Source organism: Myxocyprinus asiaticus, chromosome 12 (genome assembly GCF_019703515.2).
Source record: "Myxocyprinus asiaticus isolate MX2 ecotype Aquarium Trade chromosome 12, UBuf_Myxa_2, whole genome shotgun sequence".
Classification (NCBI taxonomy): domain Eukaryota; kingdom Metazoa; phylum Chordata; class Actinopteri; order Cypriniformes; family Catostomidae; genus Myxocyprinus; species Myxocyprinus asiaticus.
Genome location: NC_059355.1, coordinates 43,002,227 through 43,025,498, shown reverse-complemented (window position 1 = coordinate 43,025,498; position 23,272 = coordinate 43,002,227). Strand labels below are relative to the sequence as shown.

General features: G+C 40.0%; 1 protein-coding gene across 1 annotated transcript in view; it reads left to right on the top strand.

Moving 5' to 3' along the window:
• The window catches only part of LOC127449513 (membrane-associated guanylate kinase, WW and PDZ domain-containing protein 3-like), a 171,379-nt gene extending 149,269 nt beyond the window's left edge, over positions 1-22,110 (top strand). The window contains exons 9-21 of the mRNA XM_051713001.1: positions 2,419-2,613; positions 3,324-3,941; positions 6,472-6,503; positions 8,760-8,919; positions 13,426-13,535; positions 13,656-13,848; positions 13,956-14,135; positions 14,533-14,718; positions 16,457-16,547; positions 16,728-16,827; positions 16,920-17,057; positions 18,030-18,165; positions 19,057-22,110. Coding sequence (XP_051568961.1) covers positions 2,419-2,613; positions 3,324-3,941; positions 6,472-6,503; positions 8,760-8,919; positions 13,426-13,535; positions 13,656-13,848; positions 13,956-14,135; positions 14,533-14,718; positions 16,457-16,547; positions 16,728-16,827; positions 16,920-17,057; positions 18,030-18,165; positions 19,057-19,550 — 2,633 coding nt within the window. The 3' untranslated portion in view covers positions 19,551-22,110. The remainder of the gene's footprint in view (positions 1-2,418; positions 2,614-3,323; positions 3,942-6,471; positions 6,504-8,759; positions 8,920-13,425; positions 13,536-13,655; positions 13,849-13,955; positions 14,136-14,532; positions 14,719-16,456; positions 16,548-16,727; positions 16,828-16,919; positions 17,058-18,029; positions 18,166-19,056) is intronic.
• Positions 22,111-23,272: the final 1,162 nt, after the last annotated feature.

Sequence of the window (23,272 nt, the reverse complement as noted above, 5' to 3'; positions counted from 1 at the left end):
AGTGGATACATGAAGTCAAGTTTACACAGATGTCCTAGCAGAGCAGCTGCAAGTGCAGTCCATGATCACATTATGAACATATGAACATGTTCCAGTGAGTTTGACCAATTTAGTTCAAAATCCCTAATAAATACCTTAATAAAACACTGGAGACCCGAGTTTGAGTCTGGCTCACGTCATTTGCTGATCAAATTCCATCATTTCCTGTCCTTTCCCTAACCTCATGCCAATATAAATGGCAAAACATAATGTTTTGACATGCCTTCCTCTCTGTAATAGAGATTCACAGCTGTCATTAAAGAAGATGCAATTGAGACTATTTACAGAAACACATTTTCTCTGTCTCACGATACACACACAGGCTCAGACACACACAATTCCTCTTTCATAAACATACATAATCACTCACAGAATTGCACCATACTTGAGCTTCTTTTAGCTCATTGCGATTCTTCCTTTATTTTTCATAGACATCATATCTCATTAAAACTGTGTCATTCTCAATATTTTCCATCTTGTCTGACAAGAAGTCCTGAAATTTGAGTCATATTGTGACGGGCATAAAAAACGCAACCAGCTTCCTTTAAAACTTTCACTGGCAGCCATAGAAATTTAACTCCATGACCACACCCTAGTGTTGAATGAGTTTGATCCTGTTTTGTATTGTTTTATGAAGATTGTTTAATATTGAAATTGTAAGTAAAGTTTTAGCATTGTGGAATCAAAATCGAGTTTTGATCCACTGTACCCCCTAAAAACTGACTAATTAAGCTTTTAACAGACAATGCATAATGGAAATTTGCTGGCCTTCTCTTCTGGGCAAATGGACCAAACATTTGGATAACTTATGTGTATACAGTTTATTTATTTATTTGTCCAATAAAATACTCTTTACAATGAGAATGCCTCAGATTGTATACAATTTTCATATTTTCTGACAGGAAGCAAAAGATTTGAGTCAGAACAGTCATGGGTGTGAAATACAACCAGCTTCCCCTGTAACCTTCATATACAATAGTGGAAAGTTTGCTCCACACCCTAGTGTTGAAAGAATTTGACGTTTCATGTGGTTTTATGAGCATTGTCTAAAATTATGGATGTAAGTTTTGTCATAAATCTGTCCTCTTGGGATCCCACAGGATGGCAGAATATTAGTTGTTTACGATGAATATTCTCGTTTGCATTGTCACAGAGAGAGAGAGAGAGAGAGAGAGAGAGAGAGAGAGAGAGAATAATTAATGGTTTTACTCCAGATGTTTGGAATGATTTGCTGTTTTAATTACTTGTTAGTCAAATGTACAAAAGACAGCTCTGCACTTCTGTGGGATCTATGTATGTATACAGGGATATTACGTGTTGTTGTAGAAATTTTGATGCATCTGTCAGACAGTTTGAACATTTGATTTTATTAGAAAGCATTGTTTTTGTGGACTTGGTTCTGAAAAAACTACTCTCACACTGAAAATGGCTGTTAGAAAATAATAATAATAAACTGATAATCGGCCAAAGGAGCAAGATTATATATTTTTATATATTTAAGATGCATTCTCTTAAAACAACTCTTAATACATATGGCTGTTTTGCTTCTCAGGTAAATCTAGTTTCATGGATCATTAGACATAAAACATGACAAATATACTGATTAAGAATGGGATTTTTTGGTATGAATAACTTGCAAACCTGAAAAGTTTGGTTTTGCTTGCATGTCAGAGGACTTTTCTAATTTTTTTATTCAATAGTATAGAGGAGAACAACAGAAATATTAGAGAGACAGGTGGGAAATGGGATCAGAACATGAAACATGCCAGATCTGAACCTGCAACTTGAACATTGTAGGCAGTAAGTTTCATATGCAGGACCATTGAGACAGACAGACAGACAGACAGACAGACAGACAGACAGATAGATAGATAGATAGATAGATAGATAGATAGATAGATAGATAGATAGATAGATAGATAATCTGTCATATAGTAGATAGATAGATAGATAGATAGATTCTGTTTTTGAAAATTTGAAAAAGAAATGTAAAAGTTTATTTTTTGCATTTACAATTATGGATGGATGGTGGATGGATGGTGGATGCTGAGAGATAGATAGAAACTGAGATAGACAAATAGTTAGACTCTTGGATCAATAAAATTCTATTTTTTTGAATATTGTACAAATGTAAAAGTTTATTTTATGTATTTAGAATGATAGACAGACAGACAAACAGACAGACAGACAGACAGACAGACAGACAGATAGATAGATAGATAGATAGATAGATAGATAGATAGATAGATAGATAATCTGTCATATAGTGCAAAATCTACAGTATATCTGTGTTATTTTAATAATGAGTTTACAAATAAAATTGTAAATGCAAGTCATCACAGATGTTTTGTATGTTCCCCTCACTCTGTCTCTCTTTAGGTGGAGTTGGTGGTACCCCCGGGTTCACACGGGACCCAACCCAACTGAAGGGTGAGCTGTACCACACGGCTCTCAGGAAGAGCCAGCAGGGCTTTGGATTCACCATCATTGGAGGAGATCGAACTGATGAGTTCCTACAGGTGAAGAATGTTCTCGGAGACGGCCCAGCTGCCCAGGATAACAAGATGGCCTCTGGTGAGTGAGAGGCCCAGTTTGGTAAAAAGAACACTCTCTTCTTTACAGGTGATAGAAAAGCAATGTCACATAAATAAACTGTCTTTGTAGAAAACTAGTAAGTGGATCAGTAAAAGTAGTTTCAAAAAGTTCCACAAGTTGACATGTAGGACAAACAGAACAATGTTTTAAAAGTGCCACAGTGCTTGCACTCTTGTTAAAGGGCCATCTTACAAATGGCTTACTTACAGTTGTCTCTGCACATTAAACTGTAAAAGGAGAAAGTACTTTAACATTGAAAAAATTACATGCATAACCTTTAGAATTGCTACATCGCTATCATTGTCTGCTTCCTCCTCATTTTTGTCATTGTAACAGGAATAAACAAAAGGGGAATTTTAATATTCATATTTATGCACGTCCATTGTAACTGCCGCACTGTAGCCTCAGTTTTTACTTTTTTTTAAGACAAGGAGGGATGATTCAAAATAATTTCTGGTGGTAATCTTCATTATGCCACAAATGCTGTCGATTGAGATGAACCTGTATTGAGTCCGGAATATTCCTTTAACAGGATGAGAGGCAATTGTTGTAGTATCTAGGATGACAAAGTCAGACTCGTGGGGATCAAGGATTGAAAAAAAGAGATAAAGCCCAGAGGAATTGGTACTCCTTTATAAAGGATTCTTTCTTTTCTTTACTTAAACTCTTCCCTGTCCTTCTTGTTCAAGGTGACGTTATCGTTGAAATCAACGGCACACTTGTCTTAGGCAAGACCCATGCTGATGTTGTACACATGTTCCAGTGCATCCCCATCAACCAATACGTTGACATGGTCCTCTGCCGCGGATACTCGCTTCCCCCTGATGTGGACACGGATAGCGAAGACCTGCCCCCTCCCCCTCCTCCTCCAACTGGAGAGATTGTAACTGCTGTACCCCTCATCAACGGCCAACCATTGCTTGTCAAAGGTGATGCCCTCCACGGCTCCTCACAAGAGCTTCACTACGTTACCACAGATTCCAGTGGGCGGCCCGTGGTCGCCGCGCTTCCTCCCAGCACAGGCGGTGCCAACGATAGGCCCGAAACCGGGATGCTGCAGCCAGAGCTGGTGAGCGTGTCGATCATGAAGGGACCTGGTGGGTTTGGGTTCGCCATCGCAGACTGTCCGCTGGGCCAGAAGGTGAAAATGATTCTGGATGAGCAGTGGTGCCGTGGTCTGCTCAAAGGAGATGTTATAAAGGAGATTAACAGGCAGAACTTGCAAACGCTGAGCCATGCGCAGGTAGTGGATATATTGAAGGACCTGCCTGTGGGAAGTGAAGTCAATCTTTTGGTGCTGAGAGGAGGTAAGAGTGTAAAGGGGAATGTCCCACTGTAGAGCCATGAATAGAACAGAATTTTGGTGTCTCGAGATGCTTTGAAGTTCTTTTTAACTTGACATGGCATCTACAAAAACACAGCGCTCCTGTGCAAGACCCTGAATAAACATCAAGACGTGGCGCAACGGTCAAATATGTCCGTCTAGCGCATGTTTACATAAGAAAACTACTGAAAAACAGGATGCAAAAACAGGTTAAGTGTGAACAGCCCTTTAGATAGACTAGATTTACGCTGCATTGGAGAACACTGCAAATCCATTGATTTCAATGGAGATGGTGCTTTGCAGGGACGTAGAGGACAAATGCAAGGCTTTAAAATAAGCAGACTTCATTTAGCAGATGTTTATTCAAAGCAGCTTACAGTAAACTTATCATATGGTTTACTGGGGTTAAAAGACATGTTCAGGTGAGGCACAGTGGTGTTACATAATTGAGTACTTCACCCAGAACTAAATATTATGTCATTATTTACTCTTGTGTCGTTCCAAACCAATATGAAGTTTGTTTGTTTTTTGTGGAACAATAAAGGAGTTTTTAGTTCAAAGTGACTTCATTTGTCAAGCTCTAATCATAAAAGTATCGTAAAAGTAGCCCATATTACTCATGCGCTATATTCCAAGTCTTCTGAAGACATACGATTGCTTTGTGTGTGGAACAGAGTGAAATTTCTGTTGTTTTTCACAAAAATCTTGCCCCTCGCTGCAGCTCTTAAATATCATTCTCTGGTCAAATATCATTCTAACATTGAATAACAACTTCAATTTCTGACTGTTCCTCATACAAAGCTATTATATGGTTTTAAAAGACTTGGAGTGCATTGCCCAAATCATTTTGACTATTTCATGGTGCTTTTTTTATTTTTTTGCCATTTTTGGAGCTTGACATCCCCAGTCACCATTAATTTTCATTGTATAAAAAAGAACAGCCAGGACATTTAGCTAAACATCTCCTTTTGTGTTCCACAGAAGAAACTCATAGAGGTTTGGACCGATATGAGGGTGAGTGAATGATGACAGAGCTTTCATTTTTGGGTTAACTATCCCTTTAACCTAGATACAAAGTCTGGTGGTGACACCAGCAAACCAGCTTCCAAAACACAACATTTACTGCAAGGTCTTTCTTTCATGGTTATCTCTCCATTCTTCAGCAGGTGAGAAATCAGTACTATTCTTTTCTCCACCTCATAATTTAGCATCTCTTGTTTTCCTCTCCTCCCCCTCTCAGTGATCATGCTGGAGGTGTGATTCTCTCCCTCATGAGAGAGTTACGTAAGAATGATAGACTGTTGTTTCTGACACAGTTGGCAGGCAAGAGAGCCCTTCACACTTTTTGCACCCACTTTGTGGGGCTGGCTGAGAATTCATAAATTGTGTTTAGATCAGAGGGGAAGTTCAGGATCGATCCATCCATCCATCCATCCAACCAGTGTACTCCTAAATGTTGACAAAAGTCACTTAGCCGATATAGTCATTTAAAATTTACAGTCTTTCCTTCCAGTAATGAACCCCAAAATATTATTGACATCCTGCACACAACTTTTTGTTGAATCAAATGCTTTCTAGATCGAGAATATCCCTCCTCCTTATACCACCTTCAACCTAATATCAAGTAGCAAATCACTGTTTATGGCTGTGACGTAACTAATGTCTATTGGCTATTTAAAAATGGAGGTCGAGCCCTTTGATATGTCCCATTAAAACTTCCTGTATCAATAGGGAATACATCAAAACACAGGAAAGAAAATGGCACTCATCAACTGAATTAATTGATTCATTGTTCTGGCAACCCACCGACTAGTTGGCTTTGAAAATAGGTAGTTTTACACACCACTACTACTCAGCAATGGAGAAGTAAGAGAGATAAAAAGAGTGAGATAATTCTTTAATCACTTCCATTAACCCTTTAAGGCCGACTGAGCTTCTTCATTCATTGTTTAGTCATGACTTTGATGGAAGTCGCACCAATCAAGGGAAATGAATGAAAGAGATTGAAAAACACAAAGAAAGTAAAAAACAAAACAAACAAAAAAAGGTGTGGGTTTGGTATTGACAGATGAAACTGTAGCTCAGTCATTATTATTTTATGCTTGACTTTCATTCTCTCTCTCTGAAGGATTTATCTGTTTTATCTATCACCATATTCGTCTTATGTACATTTATTCTACCTATCTTTAATGGCTGCTGGATGATGTATGTCTCATGATTAACTCCCCACAAACGCCCAGCTCTGAAGCATTTGAATGACGTGGCCTCTTTGAGTTGTTTTTTAGCTCGATGGATTGAAATGAATAATGTAGCACTGAAACAATGTATTCTCATGCCTTTTTCATCTTTGAGAGGCAGCAAGCAAGCAATGCTGGCTTTGTAATAGGACTGGAAACTTTCTATCGCAGTGGCACGTTCTATTTTTTTCATCCTGATGATGATGAGTGCCTTTTTATATAATTATTTTTCTTCAACACCCTTATTTCACTCACTTTGATTTCATGTGTTTCTAGGTCAGACATCGCCTGTGAAGAGTTTAAGACCTGTGAGTATGATAATAGACTTCAGAGGTGATAATGACCTTGTAGACGTGGGGAAATAGCTGATATTTTGCTGATGAAACTTCGTCTGAATCACAATTAGACCGGTCACATGACCATACACAAACTCAGAACCTCAGGCAGTACAACAACGATAAAACTGTTAATCGTTAACCATATGGATTATAGTAATTATGGTAGAGGTAGTCTGGTAAATCGCTTTTACACATTATTCAGTGGCGATAGCTGCATTTTGGAACTATTGGTTATCAGCACAAATCTCTGCTGATTGTTGCTGATATATATATATATATATATATATATATATATATATATATATATATATATATACACTGGCAGCCAAAAGTTTGGAATAATGTACAGATTTTGCTCTTATGGAAATAAATTAGTCCTTTTATTCACTAAACTGGCATTCAACTGATCATAATGTATAAACAGGACATTAATAACGTGAAAAATTACTATTACAATTTGAAAAAAAAAATTCAGAACTTCTTAAACTACTTCAAAGAGTTCTCATAAAAAAATCCTCCATGTCCAGCAATGACAGCTTTGCAGATCCTTGGCATTCTAGCTGTCAGTTTGTCCAGATACTCAGGTGACATTTCACACCACACTTCCTGTTGCACTTGCCATAGATGTGGCTGTCTTGTCGGGCACTTCTCACGCACCTTACAGTCTAGCTGATCCCACAAAAGCTCAATGGAGTTAAGATCCATAACACTCTTTTCCAATTATCTGTTGTCCAATGTCTGTGTTTCTTTGCCCACTCTAACCTTTTCTTTTTGTTTTTCTGTGAAAAGTGGCTTTTTCTTTGCAATTCTTTCCATAAGGCCTGCAACCCTGAGTCTTCTCTTTACTGTTGTTCATGAAACTGGTGTTGAGCAGGTAGAATTAAATGAAGCTGTCAGCTGAGGACATGTGAGGCATCTATTTCTCAAACTAGAGACTCTGATGTACATATCCTCTTGTTTAGTTGTACATCTGGCCTTCCGCATCTCTTTCTGTCCTTGTTAGAGCCAGTTGTCCTTTGTCTTTGAAGACTGTAGTGTACACCTTTGTATGAAATCTTCATTTTTTTTTCCGCAATTTCAAGCACTGTATAGCCTTCATTCTTCAAAACAGTGATTCACTGACGAGTTTATAGAGAAAGCTGTTTCTTTTTTGCCATTTTTGACCTAATATTGACCTTAAGACATGCCAGTCTATTGCATACTGTGGCAATCCCACATTATGCACCAATTATTTTTATATTTACTTCAGGCCATTATTGGGATTTTGGTTGCACAATAAGCTGCATGTGTTATTTTATCAATTTTATGGGCTCTTGTAGCCTCTGTGTAAATAATTAATAAATAAAAACAATTGTCTTAAAAAATCTTAGTTTTTACTTACTATGACGGGCACGGACATACAGTACATGTAGATGCGACAAGAGCCACAAATTTATAAAATCTCAGATGCAGTTTATTGTGCAACCAAAATCCCAATAATAACCAGAAAAAAATAAACATTTGGTGCATATTGAGGGATTTTTAACTAAAAACAAGCCCGAAACACTCAAGGGACTCTTATTTTGAAATTCTTCACATTTGTATTATTATTCACAAGATATGCAGTTGGAGACACAATGAAAATAATATAAAAAACTATTGCAACTATCGGCATAGATATTTGCTGATAACCGATAGTTCCAAAATGCAACTATAGGCACCGATTAATATGTAAAACTGATATATCCGTCTGCCTCTAATGTAAACCATCTTTTACAGTAATTACACTATGGCCTCTTTCAGGGTCCCCAATGACGATTGTGCACGTGCGTATATATATATATATATATATATTAACAAAGCGCACAAATGTAGCTAACATTTACATGATCACTGACGTTATTTCCATCTCAAATTCATGTGTTGGGCTTCATTTTCCTATGGGTTTCCTGAAGGAATGATAAGATCTTAATCACAATGTTTGTCTATGAGTCCCTTCTAACAAGAAGGCTGTTAGACAGACTTTATTTGCGTATGAATTTTGGGAATCTTCCTTTTTCCTGCTAAACAGTCCATAAAGGCTCGAGCTGTATGTTAATAAATATGTTTGCGTATCTAATATATTCATGCATTAACTGGCATTCCCTCTGAAGATACTGTTTGATAGAGTCCATATCTTTGTGCGCTCTCCTGGTCATTTTGTGAAATGGTCTCAAAAGCATCTACTCTCCCCTTTTATCCCAACAGAGACAGGGAATGAGTGCCAGCACAGAGACTCTGGACCGTTACCATGACATCATGGTACCCCCGGCATTGACCTATCATGCAAACACACTGCCATGCAGCTCACCAAAACAAGATGCTTCACTCCACTACAGCAAACCCAAAGCCTTGCTGGAGAGCATAGGTGAGTTTTACAAGGGGGAAACTCTTTTATGCTAAACTATGTTAGTGTGGAGTGTGTTTTACCTGGAATTCAGTTTAGCACAGTCCATGCCCACACTAATGAAATCTGAAAATGCCCACATCTGAAAATGCATTGATTTTTATAACGTTTCCGCCTTTCATCCTACATAGAATGCATTTTCATCCACCTCCATAACTGCATACAGTACTTTTGGAAACTGAAAACAGAGTTTTCAAACTTAAATGGATTACTGCGGACGTGGCCACAATCGGTTGAATTTTGCACTAAATTGTTGTTTTGCAATGTGTATTTAAAGGGAATCATCTCGAATGTTGTTAATATTTACTCACATTTACTTCATGTTTTTCAAAACCTGTGTAATTGTTTTTTTCCTTCCGTGGAGCACAAAAGGAGACATATAGCACAATATTCAAGGTGTTCTTTTCCGTACAATGTAAGTGGATGGTGATTTATGCTGTCAAGTTCCAAAAAGAAATAAAAAGTACCAAAAATGTACCATGACAGTATTCACTGAGATTTGAAGCTGACTCGTGTAGTTTCTGTGCCACTAGAGACACCTAATAGAATATCAAAAATAATGATGGAGAAACATAGTCCCACCCCAAACTCATGCAATAGGTTAAACAAACACTTTTCAGAGGAATCAATCTATAAATGGCTTACTGATAATTTTCTTTGCATATTAAGTGGGGAATTATCTTGCTCTGATTATTAAAAGGTACATATTTGTTACGAATCACGCCTCTGTAGTTCCTCCCGCTCACCACCAGAAGGCGCCATCACCTGAGTATTGACTTTAACTCTCTGAACTCCATTTCCCATAATCCCCGTACCTGGCACTGATTACCTGCTCACCTGTTTCCCATTTACTCAGCTATTTAAGACTCACTCTTACTCTCTGTCATTGCGAAGTCTTGTTTTGCCCTGGCTGACATTTCTGAACGTTATCTAAGTTTACTGCCTTATGTGTGTATGATCCTGGACTGTTTACCCTGATTTGACCCATTGCTGCCTGCCTACTGTTACTGCTTTGTTTGCCTGGATATAACCTGTGATTGTCTGCCGCCTGCCCTGACCTCTTGCCTGTTTATTGGCTACCTCTCTGGATTGCCTTGGATATTACTAATGCTGGTGATTGACCCCTGCCTGTCTGTATTACTATGTTTATTGTTATTAAAGCTGCACATGGATCTCAACTCCATTGACTCATCATTACAGAAGACTTCGCCACAAACCAATCCAGTGGCTTTTTTTCAACTAACCACCGAGGTCTCAACTCCTTCATCAAACCCAGCGGCACACCCGGCCTCATCTAGCACAATTCACTGCACCATGGATCTAGCAGCGTTCTATGTTCAACTAAGCCAGGTGGACTTATAAATAAGGGAGTACTCCCATTTCTTTTCCACCATTGCCGCCCACATTGGTTTTGATGATGCCGCTCTGAAATCCATATATGGATCGGACTCACAGCACACCAGTGGAGGGAATTGCCAGATTCCGGAGACTACACGTGGGAGGTATATGTGAGGCTAGTGCTCGACACACTCAACACAGAGGATCCTCCTCTCACAATCCCGGTTCCAGCTTCCGAGTCAGCCACGTCTGAGTCTGCTCCACGCCATGTCACAGCCACATCTGAGTCTGCTCCAGGCCATGTCACAGCCAAACCTCAGCCTGCTCCATGCCATGTCACAGCAATGCCTCAGCCTGCTCCATGCCAAGTCACAGCCTCGCCACAGCCTGCTCCATGCCATGTCACAGCAACGACTCAGCCTGCTCCTTACCATGTCACAGCCATGTCTGAGTCTGCTCCATATCATGTCACAGCCAAACTCAGCCTGCTCCATGCCATGTCACAGCCATGTCTGAGTCTGCTCCATATCATGTCACAGCCAAACCTCAACCTGCTCCATGCCATGTCACAGCCACGTCTGAGTCTGCTCCATATCATGTCACAGCCATGTCTGAGTCTGCTCCACGTCATGTCACAGCCATGTCTGAGTCTGCTCCACGTCATGTCACAGCCACGTCTTAGTCTGTTCCACGCCATGTCACAGTCAAATCTGAGTTGGCTCCATGCCATGCCACAGTCCAGCCTTCTGCGAATCATTGCTCGAAGGCCTTCACTGCCCTTGTCTCCAAGTTGAATTATACGCCACTGATATCGGTGCATAGGGCCATGAAGACCCTTTCCCACAAATTGTCAGTGCCCTTGCCTGCCACGGCCAACAAGCCGACGCCCATGCCTGCCACAGCCAACGAGCCGATGCCCACGCCTGCCACGGCCAATAAGCCAATGGCCACGCCTGCCACGGCCAACGCCCATGCCTGCCATGGTCAACGAGCTGGAAGCCTCTTCCATCCCAGAGCCAGCGTTGCTGGCCTCGTCCGTCCCAGAGCCAGCGTTGCCAGCCTCATCCGTTCCAGAGCCAGCGTTGCCAGCCTCATCCGTTCCAGAGCCAGCGTTGCCAGCCTCTTCTGCCCCAGATCCTGCGTTGCCTACTTTGGCCATCCGGAGGAGGAGGAGGAGAGAAAAGGCTTCCGCTTCCAAGTCTCTGCCAGTGTTCATGACCACAGAGGTCTTTTCCAAGTCTCTGCCAGTGTTCACGACCACAGAGTTCGTTTCCAAGTCTCTGCCAGTGTTCACAACCACAGAGATCGTTCCCGAGACTATGCCCATGCCCATGACCACAGAGGTTGTACCCGAGACTTTGTCTATGCCCACGACCACAGAGGTCGTTCCCAAGTCTCAGTCCATGCCCACAACCACAGAGGTCGCTCCCGAGACTCTGTCCATGCCCAGGACCACAGAGATCGTTCCTGAGATTCTGCTCATGTGACCAGTGAGGTAATTTCCCAGTCATCCTGGACTCTAAGCCTCAAGCCATGGCTCAGCTTGCCATGGCTCCACCCCTCGAGCCTGCAACGGCTCCGCCTTCAATGTCTCCACCTTCCATGGCTTCATCCCTCGGGTCTCCTACGGCTCTGCCTTCCACGGCTCCAGTCTCTAGTCTGTGGTCACCACCCAGCTCTCCTGACCCTGTTTTAGCTCGGTGGCCATCAACCAGGCCTCCTGATCCAGTCCCTACCCTGAGGTGGCCTCCTGGGTCTTCTGGCCAGCCACCTGATCTGCTCTGGTCCTTTGGGTCTCCTGGTCGTCCACCTGATTTGCTCCGGTCTTCTGGGTCTCCTGGCCATCCGCGTGATCTGCTCTGGTCTTCCGGATCTCCTGGCCATCTGCCTGATCTGCTCTGGTCGTCTGGGTCTCCTGGCTGTCTGCCTGATCTGCTCTGGTCTCCTGGGCTCCTGGCCATCCACCTGAACTACTCTGGTATCCCTGGTCTCCTGGCCATCAGCCTGATCTGCTCTGGTCTTCTGGATCTCCTGGTCGTCTGCCTGGTCTGCTCTGGTCCCCTTGGTCTCATGGCCATCCACCTGATCCACTCTGGTCTTCTGGGTCTCCTGGTCGTCCACCTGATCTGCTCTGGTCCACTGGGTTCCCTGGTCGTCTGCCTGATCTGCCCTGGTTTCCTTGGTCCACTGGTCGTCTACCTGATCTGCCCTGGTTTCTTTGGTCGCTTGCCTCCTCGTGGGTTTGGGGGGGGGGGTTTGGAGGGGCTCTGTTACGAATCACGCCTCTGTAGTTCTTCCCGTTCACCACCAGAGGGCGCCAATACCTGCGTATTGACTAACTCTCTGAACTCCATTTCCCATAATCCCCGTACCTGGCACTGATTACCCATTTACTCAACTATTTAAGTCTCACTCTCACTCTCTGTCATTGCGAAGTCTTGTTTTGCCCTGGCTGACATTTTGGAGCATTATCTAAGTTTACTGCCTTATCTGTGTATGATCCTGGACTGTTTACCCTGTTTTGACCCATTGCTGCCTGCCTACTGTTACTACTTTGTTTGCCTGGATATAACCTGTGATAGTCTGCCATCTGCCCTGACCTCTTGCCTGTTTATTGACTACCTCTCTGGATTGCCTTGGATATTACTATTGCTGGTGATTGACTCCTGCCTGTCTGTATTACTACGTTTATTGTTATTAAAGCTGCACATGGATCTCAACTCCGTTGATTCATCATTACAGTATTTTAACATCGAAAAATTACATACTTACCTGTACCTGACATAAAGATATCATATGGCTTCAGAAGACTTGGGTCTAGTGCAAGAGTTGCACAGACTACTTCTATGATACTTTTTATTGTCCTTTTTGAGCTTCACAGCCTGAATTACCAACCACTTTTGTGGTATGGAAAAGACCAGCTGGATAAATATTTTCTCTTGTTTGTTTTTTTGAGGGAACTATAGCTTTAATTTGTAATTCAATTAAACGACACGGAATGGACCTATTTATAGTGGAGCAGTTGCTATTATTGCTTTTACACATTATTTGTTATTAGTGAAATGATTATTAGGTTTCTTCTTTGTACAAGTTTGTGTACAGTGCCTCCATATAACTGTGGTCTTGTAGGGTCACTTCCTGCAGTACCTCACTATAAAGAGTTGGATGTGTTCATTAAGAGAGATCAGGAGTCAGGGTTTGGCTTCCGTGTGCTGGGTGGAGAGGGCGCAGAACAGCCAGTGAGTCCACAGTAACCACATTACTGAATAATTATACTCATGCACTGTATTTATGTCATTTATTAGAGGATCGACTTTCTGTCTTGGCTCTAAAACTAGCTATCCATCTCCTCCCATTAGGTATACATTGGTGCCATCATTCCCCAGGGGGCGGCAGAGAAAGAGGGCCGTCTGAGGGCTGGAGACGAGCTGATTGGCATCGATGGCATCACAGTTAAAGGGAAATCTCACAAACAAGTTCTGGATCTGATGACTAACGCAGCCCGCAACGGACAAGTGCTCCTCTCTGTTCGCCGGAAGGTCATTTACAGAGGTGGGGCTTTGCAGACTGACAGGGCTTGGAAATAAAAAATAGCTCTGAAATATAATTAACTGCCTGAAAAGCTTTCATTAAATGTCAGTCCATATAATCTGAAACAGATTCCTCAGAGGATGTTGGGAGTGGGGCTCTGACCCTTGTGAATGGCTCACCGCGGCTTCCACGGATCCAGGTGCCAAGCATCAAGGACCAGGAGTCATTTGATATCACGCTCCATCGTAAAGATAATGAGGGCTTTGGTTTTGTCATTCTGACCTCGAAGAGCAAACCACCACCTGGAGGTAAGAGCACATGTCGGTGACACAAATTCATTCATGCACGATCCAAAGTAGACTGGCAAATGCACACATTTTGGCACAAAGATTAGGTATCGTAGCATTCCAACAAACCACATTATCACTCAGGGTGCTAATTGACCCTTCGCTAAGCCCCACTTTAAAATTGCTGCTGGCCAATCCTGCTTTAGCAACTGATAGTTCTAAACAGAATTGGTACATATGGTGCAAAGTTGTTGCTGGGGCACTTACAAGTACAATCAATTTTTATCACTTTACCACAAAGAGGTGTGTAGTTTAGCGAAGGATGAATTCTTTAAGTCACTTTGTCAACAAACCACACAATTAAACACAACAAATAATTTCAATGCTGCTAAGTGATTTGTTTAAATGTGTATTGCAGTGATCCCTCATAAGATTGGACGTATAATCGAAGGCAGTCTGACGGATCGCTGCGGTTTGCTGAATGTGGGTGACCGCATATGCGCTGTGAACGGTCAGTCCATCATAGAGCTCTCGCACAACGGCATTGTTCAGCTTATCAAAGACGCTGGGAACTCCGTCACACTCACTGTCGTTCCAGAGGATGGTGAGTTAAATAATCAAATGTCACATACATACAGTCGCATACATGCTTCGATTTGACACACTAGGGAAATAGTCAAATTAAATGCTAATAACCACAGTGAAATTTGATACCAATTATTCACACATATTTAAATCAAACACTTAGTACGGGTCAATTAAAGCAATTATTACCTTATTTCAAATGCAAAGCATGAAAATACGCAGTTCATTTTTATGTGTCATTGTAACAGGGGTAAAGTGGGCAAGGAGGAGGCGGGAACCAGCTGAACAGTCAAAATAATGTTTAAGGAAAACGTAAAAAGACACAAAAATAAACACAGACGGCAGCTATGTGAGGCTCTCTCTCACCCGAACTGCCGCATCCTGCTCAGCTCTATCCCTCTCCTTGGCTGATTAGCCCGATTGGGGGCCAGCCATGCGCATTCACGGCCCGGCCCCGCCCTCCTCGTCACAGTCATGTTTAATATGTTCAGTATATTAGATAATATGTATGAATACGTGAATAAAATTATGTTAAAAGTTGCTGTAAGTGATTTTTTTTCATGGAAAAGTATGCAAAAAATGTCCTACTCTCTTAAAGATATTAATGAAATAAGTGTCCTGAGTTATCTCACTGGTCTCTGTGACAGCTGTAGAATTTGTAAACAGCAAACAAAAATGTGTCCGCGGACATTGGTGCCTTTACCTGTCAATCATTTTGCTCGTTCTCATAGTGTTGATTTTGAAGCGGATCATTGAGGCTATAACTCATACTGTTTGTCAGTTGAGGGTGCTATTGTGCCATTGTTGAATTTGACAGCCACAGGAACAAACAATGCTGCTCTTTTGCTCAGTTTTGGTCTCAAAATTATCTTTGGAGGGCAGGGTTTTGGAAAGAGGGGGCGTGTCTAATTCAACGGCTCAGTCACGTGAAAGCTTCGGAACGTTAAAATTGCTTTCAGCACCTTTAATTTTTAGAGACTGTTTAAATTCAAATATTTAAAGTCAACATGAAATCAAAACTGATCCTATTTACATTCTCAACACACTTTCCTGGTCTTATTGTGCACCATTTATCTGTGTACATTATGTCAAAGAAAAAAAAAGATTCTTCATAATCTTCCATCAAAATGTAATATCATCCTCTACCTCTGAAACTGCTTTCTTTTTCGTCTGATGTCACTTAGGCCATGCAGGTGGGTAAAATAATGTAAGCGAATGGCCAAATAGCTATTTAGAGACAGGCTCCTTTAAGGAAAGCAGTCTTTGTAAAATCTAGCCAGCAACATTATATAATAAGGTTAGATCTTTTTAGATAAAAAATAAAGCTTTACCATATAGATATGTTGAGATTCTCTTGAAGGTACAGTAAACTTGACCTTCAGCCTCCAAAACCCAGTCAAAAAGCATCCCCAAAAGTGGGTAGCCCTGCAGAATCGCCTGCAAAGTTACATTCAGGTCTGAACCATTCCATGGCTGGGTCTAAAGGAGAACTAGGGGGGCCTCCTAGATTTTCCTCAAGCTCCCCCAGAGACTTCTGATTCCCCTGCCCTGACTGACAGCAAAACGATCAAGAGGTACTCCACCCCATGGACTGACAACGAAACCTTACCCTAATCAACGTTGACCCCCCTCCCCCCCAACAATTACAGAAGTAAAATGGGTCTTGAATGCCGTTTTGTGTTTACTTAAATTCCTGACATTTGTTTTTATGTCACTTTGATTTACTTTCTGAAAATCTGTTTTGATTGGCTGTGTAGAGTACAAAGGCCCGCCCTCAGGAGCCAGCTCAGCCAAACAAAGTCCCGCACCACTGCACAAGATTCTGAAATCCACCACTCAGGACGAGAGGTACAGTCTGGTTTTAACTTCATTTAAATCAGTCTGAAATTTACTCATACATGTGTTCTGAAATGTGGGTAGTCAAATTCTACAACCATAGATCAGTTCAAATTAAGCTCTAATTACTTCTGGAGGGATTTTGCTATAGTTTGATTGTGGTTTAAACTGTATGTGTATGTATGTGTGCAGGTATATTTTGGACATGGATGAGATCAGGGATGAGCTTACATGGACGGAGTATAAAGCTCTTCCCATTAGTGAGCAGGGAACACTGTGTGTCACCAAACAGGCAAGAATCATGCTTTACATCACACACTTAAAGAGGTTTCCTTGAGGGTTGAACTTGAGTCACTTTAAAAGAATACTCTTTTTCCAACATAGGGCTGTATTGCGGTTGAGTTGGAGCGGGGTCCTCGTGGTTTTGGTTTCAGTCTTAGAGGAGGAACGGAGTATAACATGGGCCTTTACATCCTGCGGCTGGCTGAGGACGGCCCTGCTTTACAGGATGGCAGGATACACGTCAGTACAGCACCACACTTTTTACTAACTCACAGAGTGGATCTTTGTTCAGGCCCTGTCGGAATATCAGATATTTTCATTATTTTGAGCACTGAACTTGGGGAAAAATCTGCTGAATGGATTTAACCCTGGAACGCATATGTGACTTTACACCCAAAAAATGCATATGTAGGTCCTCAATGTAGTGGTAGTGATCAGATTTCCCTTATAATAATAATTATAGCCCAAAAATCAGGTAGGACCTACATATGCATTTTATGAAATAAAATGTGTTAAATGAAGATGAGAATATTACAGTTTTCTTGGTAGCTGAAGAATCATAATCAATATCACAGGCTTCACCACAAACATCACATCATTGCTGTATGTTAAATGAATAAAATAAAAAAAGAAGTTGACTTTATCGTCAAAGGGGCTGTATCATACTTTTTAAAGAATTTTCCCCCTGCAGTCTAATTTTTTTGTACCAAAAACCCTCATAATTTAGTTTTGTGACCATTTTCCATTTCACTTAGAATGAAATGGGCCATTTGACATGCTAATGTAAATCTTAAGAGATCAAGGAATATTCAGTATTACCCCTTTCTGTAAGGCCACATCAGTCATCACAGGAAAGGGAAATTAGATTAAAAAAAAACATTATGTTAGTGATCAACAGGTACTGCAGGTTTTGTTTTTTGTTTTTCAGCTGTAGATGTTGATGCCAATATCTGGCGAACAAGATAGCCCGTGGCTGATATAATAAAGATATACATTTAATTTAAATTAAATGCCAAGTGGGCATGATTATCAGACCATGATGATAATCTCAAAAAGGTTAAACATTGTCTAATTAATCAGCATCACCAATAGTCTTGTCTACCACTATCCAGGAAGTAAATCATTAATTTATTGGCCTGTTTGAACTAGTGACCATACCACCCAAGTTATTAAAAAAATGACATAGCAATAATGTTTCCCGGATGTCCTCAGGTAGGAGATCAGGTAGTGGAGATTAATGGGGAACAGACACAAGGCATCAGTCACACTAGAGCCATTGAGCTCATCCAAGCTGGAGGAAACAAAGTGCTACTCTTACTGCGACCACAAGCCCTCTTATCTGAAAACAGTGAGTTATAATATACATACACATCACCACAAACACAAGCACATGCATAACAAGAAGACCATGGGTTTGCTTGCTTCAGTATCTTTTCTTTCTTTCTTTCTTTCTTTCTTTCTCTCTCTTCCGTATAGGTTGTGTAAGCTCTTCTGCGGTGTGCTACTACCCCCAGGAGCACCATCACTAACAGCCTGTTTTCCTTTTGGTCATCTTTTCTTTTTTTATTTGGTAATTGGACTTTCTCTGTGCTCTGTTTGCAATTTACACTTTATAGACTTCTTGGCGGTGTTGTGCAAGTCTGCAGATTTAATGAAAAACACTTTGCAGTCACAACAGCTGGGAGAAAGGGTTGGCTCATAATTACACACCCAAAAAAATAGTTTGATCAGTTCAAGAAACCAGAAACAAACAATAAAACATAAATATTTTCTTAGATGTTCTGATTTTCAAAGTTTAAACAATAAACAATAGACATGAATGGTACCTCAAATCTCTTTAAGAGAGATGTAACATTACTTTTTTAATTAAACAAGCAAAAAAAAAAAAAAAAAAAAAAAAGGGAAAAAAAAAACATTTAGATTTCAATCGAAGGAGGAACCTGAGACATATCTAGGGACCAGGATGTCACACAGACTTGGGGGTGGAATGTTTTGACTTGGGCCTGCAAACAACCACCCAGAACACTTTAGCAACCACCTAGCAGTGCCATAGCAACCACCCATAACACCTAAGCAATTGCTAAGAAACACGCTACAAACCACTCAGAACACCCCAGCATTGTGGTGCCATCGTGGCAACATTTTTTTCAGAAAAAGTACAAATCCAATTTAATTAATAATGGTATTTTTATTCCAGATTGTGCAACAGATGTAGATTTTAAAAATATTTTTTCTGTAGGTTCTCAAGGGGACTATCCTGACCCACAGGGATCCAACACTTCAAACATTCTCCACAGGTCTCCTCTCCTTCATCCATCATCCCCCTCAGTGAAGAAGAGAACATCAGACCTGCCAAGCTCCATGGCCCGTTCTCATGCCTCCTTAGATCTCACTCACCAGGATCTGTGGCCTAAAGACAGTACCAGGGAGAAGCTTGCCAAACCACGAAACCCCAGCTCTTTCAACGCCTCAAAGCAACGACGCATCAAGAGTCATTCTGCAGAGAACCTCCTTTATCTTGGAGATACTACAAAATACAAAAGCCCATCCATAGCCAAAGACAAAGCTCACAGCTACAATGAAAACCTGCAACTAAGCTCTCAGTACTTCAACAAGGATAGGAAGTCCAACCAACAGAGTCACTCAGTCAGTCCCAAGAAGTCCATGCACGAAGAACAAGAAGTTGTAATTGGCAATGGGCAGGGAAAGAAAGGAAAGAGGAACATCGTATGAAGTGGACACCAAGGGCGAATCAGAGGAAAAGTGACACTGAGAAGATGAAGAAATGGGAAGCAAGCGAAATAAGACTGGAGATGGCGAGGGTGAGCGAGGGAGATGATAAAGCGATTGAGCCAAAATGGGAGACAGAACTGAAAAACACCCAAAGGAAGTAAACAACAAAAGATAGTGGCACTCACATATCAAACAGAGAGGTAGAGCGGAGGAGTAAACAAACAAAGGATAAAAGATCATCGAGGGATCCAAAAGAGGAAAATTATAAAATAATGAACTGGATAATAGACAAGAAAGAAAACAAAAGAAGAGGAAGTGAGGCTGATAGCAGAAAAAATGACATTGTCACTGATGCGGCCCCAATCCATAACAGGGCAAGTCTAGTCCTATACAGCCTGAGTCCACTAAACAATAGCTTTTGGAAGATCCCTATCAATGCTCGCATTCTCACTCATGAGGAAGTGATGCGAGATGATCACGAGTAGCTTATTCTTGTCGATGCTTGGGTATCGAAGTTCTGAGGCCTGAAACATACTCTACACAAATGCATGAACGATTCTAGCAACTCAAACCTCATTTTCATGCGTTGTTGCTTTCTGAACGTGTAACAATGTAACACATTGCATTCTCAGTGAGCACGTTTATATTCACAGCAATACGCTGAAAACTATCAAACACCCACGTATTAAAAAAAAAACTGTCTATGTAAGAAACCCGTAAAATTTGAAATCATAGAGTTATTCTCGGCATTTGACGTCAAAGCATAAACAGACGTGCACAAAACTTGCGCACATTGGATAAGCCGGTAAAGACGCCGGTAAATGTGTTTACATGCGATGCAAAATCGCGGTAATGGACAAAAATCTGTGTGCTGATTGTTTTTTCTTAAACCGCTTTTGACCATACCACGGTAAAGCAATGCCATTTAAGGCCTTACCCGTTGTTTACTTGTTGGGTGTAATCTGATTACAAAGTAATTAGCTAATCTAATACATAATAATTACTCTAATCTGATACATTTTAGAATTAAAGAATACAATTCTTATAATCCGATAACAGTTACAGACTTTCAATTAAGGTATTTTAAGTACTGTACATTACTTTGGGTTACATATATTTCTTAAATATTATTAATGGATAATACATTTAAAATATGAATTCATATGTTCATATATATGTCTGTTCGTGAAGAGTGTGCGACAATTAACTAGGAGGAAATATAGACATTATTATAAATTTGTTGAGCGGAAAAACAAACGTTGTGAAAAGTCTTTTAGAAAATTATTTAAATTATAGTAAATAGTAATGTGTAAAGTAATCAGTAAAATAATTATGATTATGATTACAATTTTAGAGAAGTAACTAGTAATTTCTATCAGATTTTTTGTTTTGTAATTTACCCAACGCTGTGTAAGATCAAGCATTTAAATGCACTCAGTGTTGTCGCAAGGGGGCGCTATAGCAGATATTAGCATACATTTCTTCTACGTCAGTTTTCTCTTTCAAGTCAACTACTGTCATGGTGGAACAATAGTTTGAAGTCTTGCTGAGCAAGTTAGCTAAACTGTTGACATGTTAGTAGCTAGCTACAGTACCTGCATAATAACACGTTGTGTTTAATGGCACAAACATTGGAAGGTGGATCTTTTGCTTTGCGTATTGAGGATTGTTACCTTCAATTATGTTCAACGCCTTTGCGTCTGAGTATGTGTCTGGCCTTAAACCCTGTTTTCCCCCAGGAACTCTCCCATCCAGGTACTGATCAGGCTCACACCTGCTTAGCCTTTTCAGGTAACCAGTTGAGCACACACACATTCATGCTGTTTGGGATTCACATTTTGATATTGTATTAGTGTTTGTTTTCAGCAATCGGACTGATATACAAACAATACAAACATGAGGTTTCCTCCAAACTGTCTTTATGCAGTTCTGGAGATCATCACTTATAAACTTAACAGACTTGGAGAATTTCAAGAGGCAATTTTGGCAGCTTTGTGGCCAAGCACATGGAGCTCCTTTTGTCTGGACTGCCTCTTTAAATTTCCTTTGTGCCAACTGACTTTAAACAACAAGAGGACTCTCTAGACGCATCACAATGCAATCCTTCCTTATGCAATTAAGGGAACATGCCCCATCAATCACCGAAACATCATTGCAAGTTTATGTTTCAGTCACAAAAGCATGTCCTTACCCCAAAGAATATTTTTTCTGCATGCAAACTAGAACACAAAAATTCCTCATTTTGTTGCATGCCTTTTCCTGTGCAGACTGTCTAATGATTCTAAGCTTTGTAAATAAGAACTGTTATCACAGTTGGGGGCTTTACCAGGGACTTTACCAAGACTGTTCTCTTTTTTCCATATCTTTGACTCCCTGAACTCCAAATATAATAATTGCAAATGACCAGACACTTGTGCTTTAATATACCAAGAAAATGTTTATTTATTGAAAACATGTACAGTATATGAAGATAGATCCATGTAGCTTTATGAAATTGTGACATTTATTTCGGTGTAGAGATCCAGAGTAATGCTAAGCACCGTGGTAGTTTTACCTTGTAGCAACTGTTTTGAATATTCTATCAAATCAGATTTAATTTGGTATGTAGAGTATAGAGTATATATATATATATATATATATATATATATATATATATATATATATATATATATATACAATTCTTTTTTTTTCTTTTTTTTTTTCTCTGGACATCCATGTCCAGCTCACTCAAGACTAAGGTAAGTAGTGCAAGCAATTAACCCATCGTTTATCAGATGCTATACTGTACTTTATAGTGGTCAAGTAAATGTCTGGGTAATATTTCATTCCAAAATCAAGAGAAAGACATAATAAATTGCATTTGAAAAAAATGCTATTCTCATAACTGTAGCCTGAAATTGTAATCATTTCTACATCCTAGTAGTATTTGTTGCACTGCCTATAATTTGTAATAGAGTAAAAATGAACTGTATTGCAGTAATGAGAATCTATTGCTGATCATTATTGAGAATAATTCAGGTCATTTTTTATTTGTATAGCACTTTTCACAACACACATCATTTCAGAGCAGCTTTGCAGAAAATCATGCTTTAACAGACAAGGAATCTGTAATATCTATAAAGTCTTAGAGTCATCATTGTGTAATTTGATTACAATTAATTTTATTACAATATGTAAATTGTGTATAAAAATAAATAATTAAATAATAATTGAATTAAAATAATCTGAATTACAAACAAACTCAAAGTAAAATGGCCAGGTGCATTATGGTAATGAGGATTTTTGGGAAAATGTGCTTAATTGTTATAAAATTATATTGAAATGCAATGCTCAAAATATTTTATATTATAATATATATATATAGAGAGAGAGATAGAGAGAGAGAGAGAGAGAGAGAGAGAGAGAGAGAGAGAGAGAGAGAGAGAGAGATATTTATATAGATTTATATGTATATATGTAATTTCCTTTTTTTGCTTTCTTTTAATTTTGGGGTGAAATATGACCTGGACATATTTTTGTCATTTACCCAAATTATTCACAGTATAAAAATATAGACTATGAATTAGATGGGGTAAAAATAAAAATGGAATATTGTGGGTATAATTTCATCTATCAACTTAATGATCACCAATTTTATTTGTCCATGCTTGATAATGAAACATGATAGTCAGTTGTGGGTAGTATGTGAAAGGGCTGATTTATTGGTGATTGAGTTTTTGAGG